Raw genomic sequence first — 17683 nt, forward strand, 5'->3', positions numbered from 1 at the left:
CAGTGGCCAACAAGATGCTGAAATGATAAACCCATAAGAAGGACCTGAACTCAACAGAAACGCTCCCCTCCTGCAGTTTCACAAATGCCATGATGGAAACACATGGTACGACTTTGTGTACGGTTCTGGGTACCTGACTGTAAAAAGGACATTGTAGATCTGGAAAAGGACCAGAAAAGGGCAACCAAAATGATTGAGGGAGTGGAGAAGCTCCCGTGTGGGGAAAGGTTGCGGCATTTGGGCCTTTTTCGTTTAGAGAAAAGGTGGGTAAGGAGAGGCATGATAAAGGTGTATTGAAAATTATGCGTGGTTTGGAGAAAGTGGACAAAGAAAAGGTTTTCTTCCTCTCTCATAAACTAGAACTTGTGGACATTCAATGAAGCTGAATGTTGAAAGGTTCAAGACAGACAGAAGAAAGTCCTTCTTCACGCTTTGCAGAGTTAAACAGGGGTGGCCACCAACTTAGATGGCTTTAGAAGAGGATGAGGCAGAGTCATGGCGGATCAGGCCATCAGTGGCTACGAGTCGCGATGGCTAGTTTCCTCCCTCCTCTGCCAAGGTGTCAGTTGCCGTGGATCCCAAGGGAGGAGAGTTCTGCTGCTGCTCTCGGTTCTGCTTCCAGCTTTACCTGGGCCCCTGCTTTCCCTACGTTCTTATCCAAAGCAGGACCAAGAGATGCGTTTGCTCGGAAAACCCGCAACGGAGGAGGTTCCACAAGCTGTTCTTTGAGCGATCCCAAGCCCTTCCTAAGTCATGAGACACAGAAGGGCCTTCTGGTGGTTCCCTCCCTGCGAGAAGTGAGGTTACAGGGAACCAGGCAGAGGGCCTTCTCGGTGGTGGCGCCTGCCCTGTGGAACGCCCTCCCACCAGATGTCAAAGAGAAGAACAACTACCAGACTTTTAGAAGACATTTGAAGGCAGCCCTGTTTAGGGAAGTATTCAGTGTTTAATGCTGTACTGTATTGTGTTTTTAATATTCGGTTGGGAGCCGCCCAGAGTGGATGGGGAAACCCAGCCAGATGGGTGGGGTATAAATAATAATTTATTATTAAAATTAATCTCAGGGCTGTGAGTTCAAGCCCAATGTTGGGCAAAAAGATTCCTGCATTGCAGCAGCTTGGACTGGATGATCCTCACAGTCTCTTCCAACTCTGCAGTTCTGTGAAACTGCCCTTCTGGGGATTTGCAGAAGTCCTGTGAGCGCGGCCCCAGCTGGGCCTTGCTGATGTGATGATCTGGTCCGGGTTCCTGAGGCCTTTGTTGTGCTGACACAGCCCCCGCCGCGCCCTTTGGAGAGGCTCTGTGTGGCTCAGGGCAGGCTCTCCGCTAAGCCCTTCAGCGCCTTCCTTTTAACACCTTGCACCTGTGGGACTTTCATGCTCAGCTGTGCAAACCGAGACGGGGGAAGCTCCCGCCATCCGTGCTGCGGAGGGAAAGTGGAGAGGCTGAAAGCTCCTAAGGAACGTCATTCATCCCTCCAAAATTCACTGCTTCGAAATGTCAAACACGGGGAGATGATCAAAGCCGAGGCAGGAAGAAATGAGGGGGCCCCGTCCCCTCTGGAGCAGGTAATTGCCCTTTAAAGATCTCTGAGCCTGGCGGATGGGGGGGGGGGACCTCTCTGACTGGCCGCCTTTCCCATGGTGACCAGAAGGCCAGGTGTTGCAGGAGAGGGAGCAAACAGGAGCATGGCCCACCTCGTCCAGCATCCTGTTCTCGCAGTGCCCCCGCCACAGGTGCCCCATCTGGGAAACCCGGAAGCAGGACTCACGAACAAGAGCAACTCACTTTCCAGCAACTGGTGCTCAGAAGCACTCCCCTTGTGGAGTCTCCCTCCCCGCTGTTGCTTGTGGACTCCGGCAGCCCCGTGAGATGCTTCCACTCCACAGACATCACAGAGTGCCGAGGCTGAAAGAGACCCCAGAGCCAGCTTGTCTAGAAGACCGGCTGCTGTCAAGTCAGGCCCTTCCTGGACCACAAGTGTGGGTGACTCCCCACGCCCCACTTCCCCTGAACTTGGCTAGCTCTCTCCTTTGGGCCCCTGCAGCCGGAGCTGCCTCAGTTGCATTGCCACCCCTTCACTTGCTGGTAGGCAGCCTGGTCCCTTCTCCCTCAGAGACCCTGCCTGCCCACCTGCGCCTTTCTCCAAAGGTGGAGCATCAAGCCCAGGCACAAAGCGCCCGCTCTCTGCCTCTCTGGCCACCTTTGCATGGGGTGCCCGTGGCAAAGCTGCCACCCCAAACACAGCATCTTTCTCCTCCTCCTCCTCCTCCTCCTGCAGCCTGCCCTGCTTGCCTCCACATCGCCAGATGCCCCTCCTGAACCCCTGTGGAGATGGTGCCCGTCTGATGACACCGGCAGGTAGATGAGCCCACTTTCTGATGGGGCTCAAGGAGTCCGGAAGTCCTTGGACAAGCACTCCCACCATCCCTGGCCACCCTGGAGAGTCAGTGTGGAGAATCCCGGTCAAAGTGAGCCAGTTGGGTCTCTGCCTCTGCCTGCCACCTTGGGCCTGGACCCTCCTGCCCGTGGGTCTTTACAGCCAGGATGCCAGGTCTGTGCCCCGGAGGCCCTGGGCAATGTCACAGAAGCCCCACCCCAGCTACTTGGCCTCTGAGCTTCCTCCTGGCAGCTTGAGAAGGAGCTGCACCTTCCAGCTGCCAGCAGAGGGGATCTCGGTGGCGTCTGGAGCTGCCTCCTCCTTCCTCCCTTGTACCTCTCAAGATCTTTCCATGTTCTGCTTTGTGTTCCAGTAAGAAATGAAATGGTGAAGTTGCTAATAATGGCTCTAAGAGAAAATATGCTACATCTGTTATGGATAGCAGTACAAAATTAGCTACTCACACCTCTGACACCCAAGATGTCTTCACTTAAAATACCCGTTGGCTTCCTTTACATAACTTGCTGATTATATTTAAAAGAAATACAATTTTGCAATTACTCTTCTTTCTGGTGCGCATCATTTTCTTTTTATGTTTATATATTTCTCCTTCATTAGTGCAGACTGAAGGGTGATTAGATCCCTTCAAACATTTTACAGAGGTTAAACGTTGATTAAGATTTAATTATTACTGTAAATAGCTTGGAATGACATATGGTGCAAAAACCTGACATATGTGCATTTGAATAAATGAAGTGCTATTTCCCAGGATGCACCGGGAACTGTTTAACAGCTTTGCTGAAGGGTTATGTTGCACCTCATGTTAAGACTGCTTGGATGTTATATTTTGTTGGGTTTCTGCAGCTGAAAGCTAAGAACAGTTTTTCCAGTTTTTAAAAACATTGAATATTTTAAATACCTAAATTGTTTTGCACAATTTTTTGCTAATTTGTCTAACTAGGTTAAACATTTTCAAAAGCATTTAGGTTTTCCCATGTTAGGTTCCTAGTATTGTGTCAGGCTCGGCGCCGGAGCCAACATACAGGACTTCCGATGTATTAAATTGAACTTATAAGCTGCATAAAATGTGTGGTCGCAAGATAAAAGTGCAAGCGAATCGTTTTTTGAGTGACGTGCTGCAGGACAGGAGGGTGAGATTCCGCCAGATAGCAAAAGGTGTGTGGCGTTTTTATAGATCCTTGAGAAGCACTTGGAAAACAGAGAGAGAATAATTTGCAGAGATGGAGAGAGAAGGAGGGAGGGAGGGAGGGGCAGCGTGCTCAAAGCGTGTTGGGGAAGAGACCCCTGCGATGTCTTCGCCCTGCTGTGGAGGCAGCATTGATGCAGTTTTTGAGAACTGTTCTCCAAGAAGTTCAAATGCGGGCCATTGTTTTCCTGGGTATTTTTGCAGACCACCTCCCACCCAAACGGGAAGGAAAGGGATGCCCCCTCTTCACCTGGCTGCCACACCTGTGGGCATGGTCTCAAAGGGCCAAATTAGCAGATGCACTGCATCCCAGGCGCATTAAGAGCACTCTTGGAACCCTGAGGCTCGGTTTGGGTACCACTTGGCCAAGAAGGCTGACAGACTGGAAAGGGGGATATGGAGACCCTGGGGGCGTGTCCATCACCCAGGGGTGGGGGGACAAATTTAAAAGTGGGGAGAGTGAGAGGCACATATTTTAAAAAAACAGATATTTCAGTGCAAAGCACGGGGGGGGGGGTTCTCCCAATTTTCTTTCTCCACCTCCCAACAAAGAATGCTACTCTATCTGACTGAATGATTCATTGCTAATCTGCTCCGATGCTTTGACTTTCTTGTAATTTAATCCTGTGGTTTATCAACCTGTCCTCAGCTAAGAGGTTATACAGATGTTTTTGGAGATATTTTTTTTAAAAAAGTGGAATGCTGCCAGTTTTACCTGCACTTGATCATCTCCTCTCTGCTCAGCATCCTCCTCTGTTGTGCCCTTCCGATGCTCCATTGTTGGAGGATCTCTAAGACAATTACCACTGTCCAAACCTCTCACGTCACCCCCCAGAACTCAGCCAAACCAAGACAGTGGTGTGTGCAGAGTGGCGTTTGGTGCCAGGCCAGGGGAAGGGGTCCTTTTGGCATCCAGGGAGGTGACAGAGGAGGCCCAGTCATGCGCAGCTGCCTCCTTGTGTTATTGCTGAGGAGCTGCTGTCTTGCAAGGGGCTCTGCTATAATCCGGGTCTTGGGGAAAGCCTGCTGATAGTCCCAGATGGGAGGTTCAAATGGGCCATCTGCTCCTAGACAGTCGCTGGGTAATTAGTTTGCCTGCAACTGGCAGGGCCTTTTTCACTGCAGAGTCAATGATGTCTAAGTTGTGCTTTCCTCTCGTGTTCCTCGCTTGAGGGTTGATGTGCCCACTTCTGGTCTCCTCCGCCAACCTTGGAGTGAGAGTTGTTGTTCCCTTGCTTGCCCTGAATTCGCCAAGGGGCTGAGGGTTGCTTGACATCCTGGCTTCCACGCCTCTCGAATGCCTGTCTCCATCTACTCATTTAAATGTTGGGCTGGCCTCTCGGATGAGGAGGAATTCTGGGAGGTTCCAGCCGGGGAACCCGCGAGGGAAGCCTCAGAAGAGGAAGGCTCAGAGCCGGGGGTGGTGGTGCTGGGACACGGAGGACAGGCCAGAGGAGGAAGCAGGGCAGAATGGTTGGGTGCTGAACAAGCAACAGGCTAGAGTGAGAGAGAGGAAGAAGAGGCAGAAAGCACTGCAGACACAGGGCAGGCAGCTGAGAAGGAGGAGGTGGAGGTTGAAGCAGCAACAGATTCACAGCTGCTGGGCAGCCCTACTGTATTCAGCTCCCCTCCTTCCTTGTCTCTGCTAGGAGAGAGGGTGCCATGGGACTGGCGACGCTAAATGCCCAACACCTGGTTGACGCCACTTGGGTCTCTGCCGCACCTGGCAGCCCTCCTCCCCAATGGCTCTGCCCTGCCCCATGGCTGGAGGCAGGTGTGCTTCCAAATGCCATTTCTGGAAGCCATGGGACGGAGAGGGTTCTTGCGATCAGGTCCCGGTTGCCGGTGTAGGTTTCTGTGTGTTGCCACTGTTCAGTGCTGGAGTCACAAGACTCTGTTTTGCATTCCAGAGATTCCAGACTGTTGGAAGTCTCACGGAAGACGGAAGACGGATGTGACGTTACTGGTTTCCTGTTCCTTTGTTTTTCAGTTGTTCTCTGCTCTCACAGAGAGAGGATGTATTTTCTTTTCTGTCTGCGTAGTTAGCAATAAAACCAAGCAGTGTAGCTCAAACTTCTCGTCTCTTCCCTGTGCTGGATACTCTGCGGAATGGGGAACGTGCTTGGAGTCTCATCAAAGGCTCAGGTCGTTAATTATTGTCGGAGGGCGATTCCGGAAGAGTTGGTCGGTCGAACGCAGATTCCGACTGCAGGATCCCCACAGGCATCTGTGGCCAGTTACAAGGAAGGAGATTCCGACTCAACATCAGATAAAACTTATTAAGAGCCATTCAGCAGTGGGGTGGAAGGTGGTAGGGTCTCCTTCCTTGGGGGGTTTTTAAGCAGAGGTCGGGTGGCCATCTGTCATGGATGCTTCACTTGAGATTTCTGCCTTTCAGGGGGTTGGACTGAATGACCCTCAGGGGCCCTTACAACCCTACGATTCTGCGTTCTTGTTGGCCACTGTGAGAACAGGATGCTGGGCTGGATGGAGGGCCTTGGCCTCATCCAGCAGCCTCTCTTCATCTTCCTGTGTGCTGATCTGCTCCTCCTGACCTGCCTGTGTTTTCTCTCCCTCCCCCTTTGGCAGATTGAGACGTCGCGCCTGGAGCCCGAAATCGCCCGGGCCACCACCAGCGAGACCCTGGTCTACAACAAAGGGTTGTAAGCGGAAGCGGAGCTGCCGGGCCTGGGAGACGGAGAGGCGTGGAAAGGAGAGCGAGGAAGACTACGGGGGGGGGGAGGAGGAGGAGGAGGAGGAAGGGAGGATGACTAAGACAATAGAAGGAAAGAGCTGGAGAACCTCGTAGCATCTTCCCACCGCCAAGAGCCGAGCGTAAATTAACACTCTCAGAGACCCGGCGTCTCACGTCGGTCGGAAAGATTAATATTTAAAGTTTTAAATTAGCGACAGTAACAGCACAAAGGAAGGAGCGCCAGGGAGGGAGGGAAGGAGCCGAGAGCCAACATCCTGAATCCTCAGTGGAGGGGCTTGTTGTGGCCCCTTTCTGTGGCTCCACTCGGCTCCCGTGCGAACGCCGACCTCTCTTCTCCACAGCACTTTCGCCTCCCAGCCTGAGGAGCTCAGCCTCCCCAGCTCCGTTCGGTTCTGCACAGCACTCAGCCCCCGGCGCATGACTTAGAAGAATTAGGTAGGTAGGGCGTCTTGATAATCGTACTCTTTTGATTCAGTGTCACTCTTGCACCAGTCGATGTGCACAGAATCAATCTTAGATCCGCAGCACTCGCTTTGATTCTAAACCAATAACGCGGCCAAGGTCGTAGCCGACGCGCAGCACCCACATCCCCCACCCACCCGTCCCCACTGGCCTGAGGGCTGCCGCCACACTCCTCCACATCTCTCTCTCTCTCTCCAGTGGGCGAGCTCGCAAGTTAAATTTGCCCTGCTCTAATTGCAGCCGTCACTTGGTTGGTCGGAATGTGTGAAGCTCCTGTGGTGGGTCTCCGGATCGTGGCCTCTTCTCACCCTCTGGCAGGAGGTAGCAAAAGGCACTGTTTGCAGATTGCACACTCCCCATCGTGGGATGGGGGGAGCTTTCCGGCTGGCTGCCAACTCCCTGCCCGGCCTCTTGGGTGCCCGATGCGCTGCCATCGCGCAGGGCTCTGCCTACACAATGAACTCGCCCAGCCTTCTTCCCCGCTTGGCAGCGGTGGAGGTTCTTGGGGGCCTCCCTGCCTCTCCTGCTGCTTCAGCCCCAGATGCCCCGTGCAGTGCCCTAAAGGGAGGGCAGGCAGGGGGAAAGGCAGGGCAGATGTTCTTCCAGAGGCAAGAGGGAAGGGTAGGTGGCAGCCATCAGCGGGGGGGGGGGTGTCACTGGATGGCCCAGAGAAGGAGGCAAACTTCAAACAGGGTTCTCTGCAGGAGAAGGAAACAAACTCGGCTGGAATAATAACCCTAGTGAAGAACTTTCTGGAGGTGAGCATCGTTTAACAGTGGAACAGACTCCCTTGGACGCTCCTTCCTTGGAGGTTTTTAAGCAGGGGTTCCGAGATTCCTGCGTTGCAAGGGGTCGGACTAGTTGAGCCCTGAGGTCTCTCCCAATTCTGCAATTCTATGATTCTGATATGGCGGAACTAAGCCCAGGGTTTCCATTGGCAGCACTCCGTAGATTTGCGCCACCAGAGAGAACCTTGTGACCCCAGGCACAGGGGTGCTAGTCTGCAGTGTTTGGCCCAAAGCAGGCCGCAAGCGGGGGAGGGGTCTGCCCCTCCTGGTGCATTTCATTCCCAAGCTGTGGGGCCTGCTTTGACCCCTGGAAAGGGTTGGGAAGCAGGGAGGAAAGGTTTGTGTGCAAGGAAGTGGAAGGAAGGAAGGACTGGTGCTCTCGCTGCTCGCCTTCAGGACTCTGCATTAGAGGAAGAGGAATATACAGTGGTACCTCGGGTTAAGAACTTAATTCGTTCTGGAGGTCCATTCTTAACCTGAAGCTGTTCTCAACCTGAGGTACTATTTCTGGGTTAGTGGAGTCTGTAACCTGAAGCATCTGTAACCTGAAGCGTCTGTAACCCGAGGTACCACTGTACAATCATACCTCGGGTTGAATGTGCTTCAGGTTGAGTGCTTTCAGGTTGCACTCTGCGGCAACGGTTTCGCTGCTTGCACATGCGCATACGCTCAAAATAATGTCACATGCATGCGCGGAAGCAGCAAAACGCGACCCGCGCACGCGCAGATGCGCCACCATGTCTTACGTTCTATTCAGGATGCGAACGGGGCTCCGGAACAGATCCCGTTTGCATCCCGAGGTACCACTGTATTAGATTTTGCACCATGGAAGAGGCAGCGCACACAGCCAAACAGACACTGAGATGGGAGTTCAGTGGGTGCGCACACACTGTGTGATGAGCAGTCGCCTGGGGGGGGCTCCCCCCCACCACTGGAGAGGAGGCCAGGTCACCCAGCCCCTGCCAGGGACCTCCTCTGCTGCTGTGCAGCCAATTCCCTCGCTCTTCCTTGATTCCTTGCAGTTTGAACCCCGTGCCTGGTTCCTAGGAGGAAGGAGGAAGGGGCACTCACAGCCCCTCTGTGGGGTTGGGCCAGGTGGCCCTGAGGATCCCGTCCAACTCTGCAACCCTGTGACTCTCTATGTGCCCCACAGGTGAGCACCACGGGGCGCTAGTCTGGGAGAGGAACGAATCCGGGGGTCTCTTTCGGATTCCTTGTTTCAAAAGCATTAAGAGGGTCACATTGCTTGGCTTCCAGGGCTGGCTGGGGAAGCAGCCGCCTTTCGTCAAGAGATATCAGCCATTTCAGGGAGCCTCAGTCTCAGGTGACCAAATCAGGGGTGTGGCTTGTGAGTCATGCAGAGGATGGCGCACAGATCCTCAAAATAGCTCACTTTTACAGAGAGTAAGCTACCCTTTCCTGTCTATGTCTGCAGGTCTGAAGACCTCCGAGCACTTTAGAAGTGAGCCTGCGGCAGCTGGGAATCCTGCCTGTGGGTTTGGCCACTGTGAGAACAGGAAGCTAGACTAGGCGGGCCTTTGGCCTGATCCTGCAATCTCTTCTTAGGCTCCTTCGTAACGCCGTAAAATTCAAAACAATTGCAATTAGCTGCACATTTATTCAAAATCTAATTAAAACTACTTAGCTTAATTAATTCAGCAAAGCAGATGAACTTGATCCAGTGATACCAGCTTTTCAAAGCCTCATAATCATTCACACCTCCAGTGCCCCCATTCTGCCCCCCCTTACCTCTTAGCAAACCCCCCCCCAAGGCATCCCACTGTGCCCCAGGAGGTAGGAGCACCCATTTTGGAAGGGCTGAGCCAGATGCTAATATGCTTTGAAATCTCAAGAGGTTCCAACGTGGGGTTGAAATGCAGGAAGTCCTAGAACGGTGGAGTTGGAAGGGACCCCAAGGGACATCTAGTCCAACCCCTGCAATGCAGGCATCACAGATACATAGGTTTTTGTCCTAGGCAAATCCCCTGCTGCCCTCCCAGCTGTGCCTCCATGGGGGGCTGTCGGGAGGGAGGCCTTGAAATCCCCTAGGATCAGAGGGATCTGCCTTCCACTGAATGAGGCCGTTGGTCCCTTGAGCTCAGAGTTGCCTGCTCTGCACTGACTGGCAGAGGGAATGAACCCAGGACCTTCTGCATGTCAAGCAGGGGCTCTGCTGTTGAGCTACACAGTCCCTTCCTGTCTCCCACCCACCCGAATGGTGAAGTCTCAGGCGCTTCTTGAAAGGGGCACCTGTGAATCCCACGGCTCTCATTGGAAGGGACCCTTTCCTGATGAGTGTTTTCTGCTATCGAGTAGCCCCCTTTCCCCTGCTGGCCCCCTTGGCCAGAGGAGGCCCTGATCCTGTCTCATCTGGCCCCCTTCCTGCTTTCATGGGCCGGGAGCAAGGGCTGTTTCACTCCCCCTTCCCTCTTGGAGAGCTAGCAAACTTCCGCTTCCCGCAGCCGGGGCACCGAGCAAAGCCTGAGCAAAAGCCCGCAGCCGTCCGCCTAAAGGCTAATTAATTTTTCCGCCTCCCCAAAGGTACAAAGGGGAGCCTGTGATCTTGGGACGGCGGCGGCGGCGTTTGGTGTTTTATCATTTCCCATAATTGGGGAGACGGGGGAGGGGCAGGAGCCCCCGCCAGGGTGGGTTGCTCACCTCCGCAGCCCCTAATAATGAGATGATCATCCCTCTTAGCTTTTAATTAGAACCGAGCAGCTAATTGATTTCTTGGGTATGTTAATTAAGAAATAATGAGGACGGCATTGCAGCAGGAAGAGGCGGCAAAGGGTTGGGTGTTGGGTGAAGGAGGAGGAGGAGGAGGAGAGGCCGGCGAGGGTCCCAGGGGTGTCCCAAAAAACCTTTGCCATTCCAGCTTAAGTGAGTTAGATTTGCCAAATTGCAAGGAAGGAGATTCCACCAGGAAGAACTTTCTGAGGGCACGAGCTCTTTGACTGGGGGACAGACTCCCTCAGAAGGAGACGGCCTCTTTAAGCAGAGGTTGGGGGGCCTCCTGCCAGGGATGCTTTTGCTGAGATTCCTTCATTGCAGGGGGGTGGACTAGAGGACCCTTGAGGTCCCCTCAACTCTTATGTTTCTATGAAAGGAGGGTCCAACTAAGCAGAAGGAATAGCTTTCTGACGGTAAAACCCGTTCAACAGTGGAGCAGACCCTCCTTGGAAGATGGTGGACTCTCCTTCGGGGGAGACCAGATGGCCCTTGCGACAAACACACCACAACTCTACTGCTCCTTGATTCTATTATGCACGTCCAGGAGGAGATCTGTGGGGTGAGGCTTCCCCTCTCGCCCCCACTCCCTCCCACGAAGGCCCCCCACCTGGTGAAGGGAGGTTGACCTACAGCCTGTTCTCTCCGGAGGCTGTGCGTGGGCAGGATGTGTGCAGAGAAGCCAGCCCTCTCCCCAGCCAGAATATCTGCCTGCCTGCCCCCTCTGGGGGGGGGGTCCTTTGCCCAGGGCTCCATCCTCCACCTGGGGGGAGGCCCAGGCCAGTCTCCCCAGAGCTGACTTCTTGGCATCTTGCAGGGGAGCCCAAGGGTGGGGTGGAGGCCAGCCTGCAGGAATGGTGCTGAGCATCATGCGCGCCCCCTTCTGCTATGGAAGTGTATTTGGGCAGCAGCGGAGGGGGACCCCCTTGTGAATATGCCCCTGGGGCCTTGGACGCAGCAGCTCTCGCCTCCTTCCTGGAGGAATCCCTTTCCTTGACCCATTCAGGTACCATTTGGCATGGAACCAAAACGTAACCTTTTCGTTTGAAAGAAACAAAATCCCATTTATCGTGGGACTGCATGAAAAGGGGAGCCGAGAGGCAGCCCCAGAATGCCTGTGTAAGTTCTGACTGCCCCCAAAGGGCCATTAATCTCAGGGTTACGCAGGAGCTGCGGGTCCAGAATCGGGGGTGGGGGGGGGAGGGACAAGTTCTTCCTTTCTTTCCCACCCATTGAATTCTTTTCCTGGAGCTCATCACGAAGCCGTATGCCAGAGGGCTTGGGAGTGGGGGCGTCTCAAACACCCCCTTGGCTTGTGGCCCTTTTCCTGCATTGCCCATTCCTGGCCACAATGTTCTCAGGAACATGGCGCATGGGTGCTGGCAGCCCTTGGGGAGCAGCTCATGCGCAGGAGAGGACCACGGCTCTTGCAGGAGCCCAGCCATCAAACGGAGCGGCCAGGCAGGTCCCACCGATGTCAGAGGGGGCGCGCCGTGGGCCTGGCTGGGCTCCGGCTGCAGCTCCCCAGTAGGCTTGGCTGGCCAGGCAGGGGCTGTGGTCAGAGTTCAGGGCAGCACTTGCGCCCAGGGCCTGAGCCTCCCTGGGCCTCGGCACCTAGATTTGAATGCACCTTATTGCTCTCTCAAACTGCAAATTGTAACTCGGAGGAGGGTGAGGAGGCTCTTCTCTTCCTCGTCCTTCTCTGAACTCCCTTCGTCTTCCAGCGACTACGATCACCTGACTGTCTGAGCGCAGATACCTCTGTCAATGCCAATCCACTTGGAAGTGTGCACAGTGTCTTTTTAACTTCCTGAATAGATTTATTGACCGTGACACTTTATGTAACACTTCTAAATGTCTGGAATAAAAATGACACAGCTAAGCGGCTCCTCTCCTGGTCGGTCTGTGGCTCTTTGCCCGCGGGTTGTGCGTGTGATGTGCCCACCTGGGCCAAAGTGGCCAGGAAAGTGCCTCTGGGAGGGTACTTGGCTCCCAGTACGTTTCCGAGCACAATTCAAAGTGTTGGTGCTGACCTTTAAAGCCCTAAATGGCCTCGGTCCAGTATATCTGAAGGAGCGTCTCCACCCCCATTGTTCTGCCCGGACACTGAGGTCCAGCTCCGAGGGCCTTCTGGCGGTTCCCTCACTGCGAGAAGCAACGCTACAGGGAACCAGGCAGAGGGCCTTCTCAGTGGTGGCGCCCACCCTGTGGAATGCCCTCCCATCAGATGTCAAGGAAATAAACCACTATCTGACTTTCAGAAGACATCTGAAGGCCCTGTTTAGGGAAGCTTTTAATGTTTGATGGAATATTGTATTTTAATATTTTGTTGGAAGCCGCCCAGAGTGGCTGGGAAAACCCAGCCAGATGGGCGGGGTATAAATAATAAATTATTATTATTATTATTATTATTATTATTATTATTATTATTATTATTATGGCTGCTCCCCCACCCCATGACTTCGGCCACTGACCTAGATGGTTTTTCAAAGAGGCAAATGAGAGAAATTCACGGAGGAGACGGCTATCAATGCCCACTAGCCAGGATGGCTATGCTTAGCGCCAGTTGCTGGAAACCACCCGAAGGGAGAGGCCTCTGGTGCTCAGATTTGCTTGCAGGCTTTTCATAGGAAGCATCTGGGTGGCCACTGTGAGATCAGGAGGCTGGATGATTTGGGGGCCCCTTGGCCTGATCCAGCAGGTTCGTCTTTATGCTCCGAGATTCATTGTAACACACCTGCAGGCAGGACCACCTGTGGCCTGCTGCTCCCTCTGCAAGCCTCACCTGCAGGGCCCTCCCTCCTCTCAGGCTGTGGTGAAGGCCGGTCCCTGCCACTCAGCGGCTCCGCTCAGATTCCCAGCCCGCGCACAGAGTGTCACCTGCCTTTTATCAGTCAGCCAAGGGCACTTCCAGGCAGGGCGGAAGGCAAATGTGTTTTGAGGCGGCCTGGGCCTGGACATTCAATCCCTGGTGCAGGTGTGAAGCCCTCCTCAACCAGAAAGCCCTCTGCATACCTGCCATACCTGCAGAGCGCCAGCTGTTCCCGCATCATTCAGGGGTGGGGGGAGGCCTCTCTTCTGCCTGGTGAGTGGCAGGAGCATTAGAGTGGAGCAGTGGAGGAGGGAGAGCTGTCATCCCTGCTCCACGATGGGGGATCTGTGTCCGTAGTCCGGCTGTGTTGTCACCAGGCACAATGGAGGAGGAGCCACGGAGGATCTCGTCTTCCCTGAGGTCAGAGGTGGGGGCGCGTGACACCCACTCCCTCCGCTGAGTGGCAGGGCTCAGCAGGCGGAGGAGGCCAGGCAGAGGCAGCTGTCTGCTTTTAGAGAAAGACACAGAGGGTCCTCTCAGGTCCCTGACGCTCCTGGGAATGGATCCCTCGCCTTCGAAGTTCCAGCCTCAAACAGGAGGAGAGGGCCAGGGCCTGGTGCGCAGGCTCAGCGCCTTCCCCAAGTGTCTTGCTTGCTGCAGCTTGTAAGAAGGTCAGGAGAGGCTGCTGGATCAGGCCCATGGCCCATATGGTGATGGTGATGATGATTTATTTGTACCCTGCCCATCTGGCTGGGTTGCCCCAGCCACTCTGGGCAGCTTCCAACAGAGATTCAAACTACACTAAAACATCAGTCATTAAAAAGAGCCCGCTGGATCAGGCCCATGGCCCATCTGATAGTAGTAGTAGTAATAAGTAATAATAATAATTAATAATAATAATATTTATTATTTGTACCCCGCCCATCTGGCTGGGTTGCCCTGGCCGCTCTGGGCGGCTTCTAACAGAGATTCAAAATACATTAAAACATCAGTCATTAAAAACTTCCCTGTCCAGGGCTGCCTTCAGATGTCTTCTATACGTCAGATAGTTTATCTCTTTGACATCTGATGGGAGGGCGTTCCACAGGGCGGGCGCCACCACCGAGAAGGCCCTCGGGAGAGGGACCCCGGTGTCCAGGGTGGAGACGTTCCTTCAGGTATACAGGACCGAGGCTGTTTAGGGCTTTAAAAGTCAGCATCTACACTTTGAAACGTAACCCGGCCTCCTGTTCCCACAGTGGCCAAGCAGTTGCCCAAATGAGAAACCCTCAAATAGGACACAAGCACAAGAGCAATTCTCATCTCCTGAAATTTCCAGCAACTGGTATTCAGAAGCATCGCTGCCTCTGGCCATGGAGGCAGAGCAGAGTCGTCATGGCCAGTAGCCGTTGATAGCCCTCTCGTCCTCGTCCATGAATTTGCCCAATCTTCTTTTAAAACCAATCAAGCCGGCGGCCATCATTGCCTCTTGTGGCAGGGAGTTCCACAGTTCCAACCAAGCTGGCTTGGTCTTGTCCACAGAATGGAAGATGGCAGGGTCCCCAAGGGTGTGGTCGACAGGGAGCTGGCTTCAGCCACCAGGCCCATTGGCCAGCCAACTCTGCATCACAAAGATGTCTGCAAACAGGGGCACCAACTTGAATAAAATACAAGGGGCTGGTAACTCCTGCCCCACATAATCACATGGCAGGGTGCACTCTCACCATTTGAATGCCCTGGCCCCCTCAAATATTTTATTGGGGGTGGGGCAAAGGGAGCTTGGTCCCTAGGAGTGGGGTTCTATGTCTGCAAACGAGACATGGCGGCTGGCAACATCAACCCCACCATGTGGAAATCCCTTGCGGACGACCGCAGTCCCTGGAGACAGGCAGCTTTTGCATCCACAGCAGTGAGAAGAGGAGAAATGGCTGCTGAGAGGAGCAAAGAGAGAAGAGATGCCCTGGCACATCTGCAGCAGCACAACCAGACGCCTTCCTCTGCCCCGGCTGCAACAACACCTGTCTCTCCTGTATTGGTCTCTACAGCCACAGCAGGTGCTGCAATCTGCCAACTTCACCCCCCAGTCCCCCTCCTCCAATGTCTCCAGAGAAAGATGGATGCCATCCTGGCATCTTGCTGTGGGAGGGAGTTCCATGGTTTAACTAGCTCACTGCTGCCTTGCAGAAAGCACGAGGGAGGCGGCTCCGCTCCCTCTGCCCACCCACACCTGAATTGGGTGGGGTGATTCACTGAGAGAGGGGGGGTTGGCAGGGCAGCAGAGAAGATGGCTTTTGATTCCCCTCCCCAAGCTCAGATCCTAAAGCCGCCTCATGCACAAGCGCCACTGCCAGGGCCTTGGCAAAACCTCCAGGCTGTCTCAGGGGTGGCCTGGATGCGCGAACCTGCTGCCTTCTTCTGCAACCGGAGCCCGGCTCCTCCTATCGCCCCCCAGAGATTTACTGTCTCCAGGCATTTCCTGCAAAAAGGGAAAACACCCAGCTTTAAAGGGGTTCCTTTGCAAACTGCCTCTGGCGCTTCATGCGCCCCTTCTGGCCTGGGAGGCTTAGTGCCAAAGCTTCCTCTGGCTCTTCTGCGGGGTCTCTCCAGAGCTTGGCCCTTGCCCTGGCCTGAGGCCATCCTGGGTCTCATTCTCGGCTCCTCCAGGAGGACATGAGCCCAGGTCCCTCCCCATGAGACTCAGGCTGGCCAGAGGAGCACTTCCCTTTCTCCCAGGAAAAGAGGCTTGCTCTGCTCACTCTCCTTGACACGGGGGTCTTCGGCTGCTGGTTCTCAACAGCACACTAGAAGGAAGGAAGGAAGGAGGGAGGGAGGGAGGGAAGGAGTCCCCCAAATACAGTTTGGAGTTAAAGTGGCCACCCACCTTTGAAGACTTGCCATATTTTTAGGACTCCCCTTTTTCCTGCAATTGAAACTGTTATGAATACAGTGGCACCTCAGGTTAAGTACTTGATTCGTTCCAGAGGTCGGTTCTTCACCTGAAACTGTTCTTAACCTGAAGCACCACTTTAGCTAATGGGGCCTCCCGCTGCCGCCGCGCCACTGGAGCACAATTTCTGTTCTCATCCTGAAGCAAAGTTCTTAACCCGAGGTTATATTTCTGGGTTAGCGGAGTCTGTAACCTGAAGCGTCTGTAACCTGAAGCGTATGTAACCCGAGGTGCCACTGTATTGTGTTTTAATGGTGTAAACTACCTTGGGACCTTAGAGTGAAGGGCAGGTTAATTAATAAAGTATAATAATAATAATAATAATAATAATAATAATAATAATAATAATAATAGGAATGCCTGCCCACAGCCTCCCCTTTCCTCACCTCCACTGCCCCCCTCCCACTCTGGGCTTCATTTTCTGGCAGCAGAGCCAAGAAAATCAATAGTGCCACCTTCTGGCCGCCAGAGAACTAATCACGCAGTGCATTGCAGTCCGTTCTGTGTTGCTCAATTGAAAGGCAGCTTCCAGTGACGACAAGGAGGCCGGCGGAGGAGGCGCTGAGCATTCTGGAGCAGCCTTCCTCAGTCTGGAGCCCTCCAGGTGTTTGGGGCTGCAGCTCCATCAGCCAAAGCCAGCAGAGCCATGATGGGTGGGGGTGCTGGAACATGGCGCTCTCCAAAACATCTGCAGAGCACCCGGCTGAGGAAGGGTGATCTGGGAGATGAATGAATATCAGCAGAGGCAGCCTTTGCGGCAGGGAGGAAACACAACAAGCCGAAGCAATCAGGAAATAACGATCCACTTTCCACCCCTCCAGGGGAATGAAGACGACCCCTTTCCTCCTCTGGCTGCTGCCTCTCTAACGCCACCAGGCACCATCCCTGCCAGTTTCATTACTGGCACATAAAACCACAACCCACAAGTTCACTTTTGACGTTTCCATGTAAGGACGTGGTTCGGCTGCCATGGCTCAGGGTAGACTACTGCAGCTTGCTCTCTTGGACTGGTCTTGAAAGAAGTCTGAGAATTGGTTCAAACATGCTGGCAGCTGGGTCTAGGTGCCCTCCAGGTGTTCTGGGTTACAACAGTGTGCTGGCTGGGGCTGAAGGAATCGTAGAACGGTAGAGTTGGAAGGGACCCGGAGGGTGCTCTAATCCAACCCCCCGCAATGCAGGAATCTCAGCTCAAGCATCCATGACAGATGGCCAACCAACCTCTGCTTAAAAGCTTTTGAGGAAGGAGAGTCCACCGCCTCTGCTGGACTGTCCATTCCACTTGTAGTCCAGAACATCTAGAGGGCACCTGGTTGGTAAAGGCCAATTTAGAGGACTGCTTCCAAGCCTAATTCATGGTGCTCGTCTGGCCCTTAATAGCCAGGGAACTGGGTATAAGGACAGGAGAAGAGAGAATGGGTGCACTCTTCCCACCTTAGATCAAATCTATGCTGTCAGGAGCCATAAGAAAGCTGCAGAGATAGCACAGGATAGTGCGCACCCCAGAAATGATCTCTTTCAGCTTCTGCCTTCTGGAAGAAGGTCCAGGGTTATAAAGGCCAGGACTAGCCGCCTGACAAACAGTTTCAACGCAAATGCAATTCTGGTTCTAAACGCAGCATAAGGAGTGTCTATAGTATGTTGTATTTTAAAATGGGGTTTCAGAGT

General features: G+C 53.8%; 1 protein-coding gene across 3 annotated transcripts in view; it reads left to right on the plus strand.

Annotated features, from left to right (window-relative positions):
• The window catches only part of SFXN5 (sideroflexin 5), a 103850-nt gene extending 91688 nt beyond the window's left edge, over positions 1-12162 (plus strand). For all 3 annotated transcript variants that reach the window (XM_028744551.2, XM_077933683.1, XM_028744553.2), the window contains one exon: positions 6177-12162. In XM_028744551.2, the coding sequence (XP_028600384.2) occupies positions 6177-6254 (78 nt within the window). In that variant the 3' untranslated portion in view covers positions 6255-12162. The remainder of the gene's footprint in view (positions 1-6176) is intronic.
• The last annotated feature ends 5521 nt before the right edge of the window (positions 12163-17683 follow it).

This window comes from Podarcis muralis, chromosome 9 (assembly GCF_964188315.1).
Source record: "Podarcis muralis chromosome 9, rPodMur119.hap1.1, whole genome shotgun sequence".
In the NCBI taxonomy this organism is placed as follows: Eukaryota; Metazoa; Chordata; class Lepidosauria; order Squamata; family Lacertidae; genus Podarcis; species Podarcis muralis.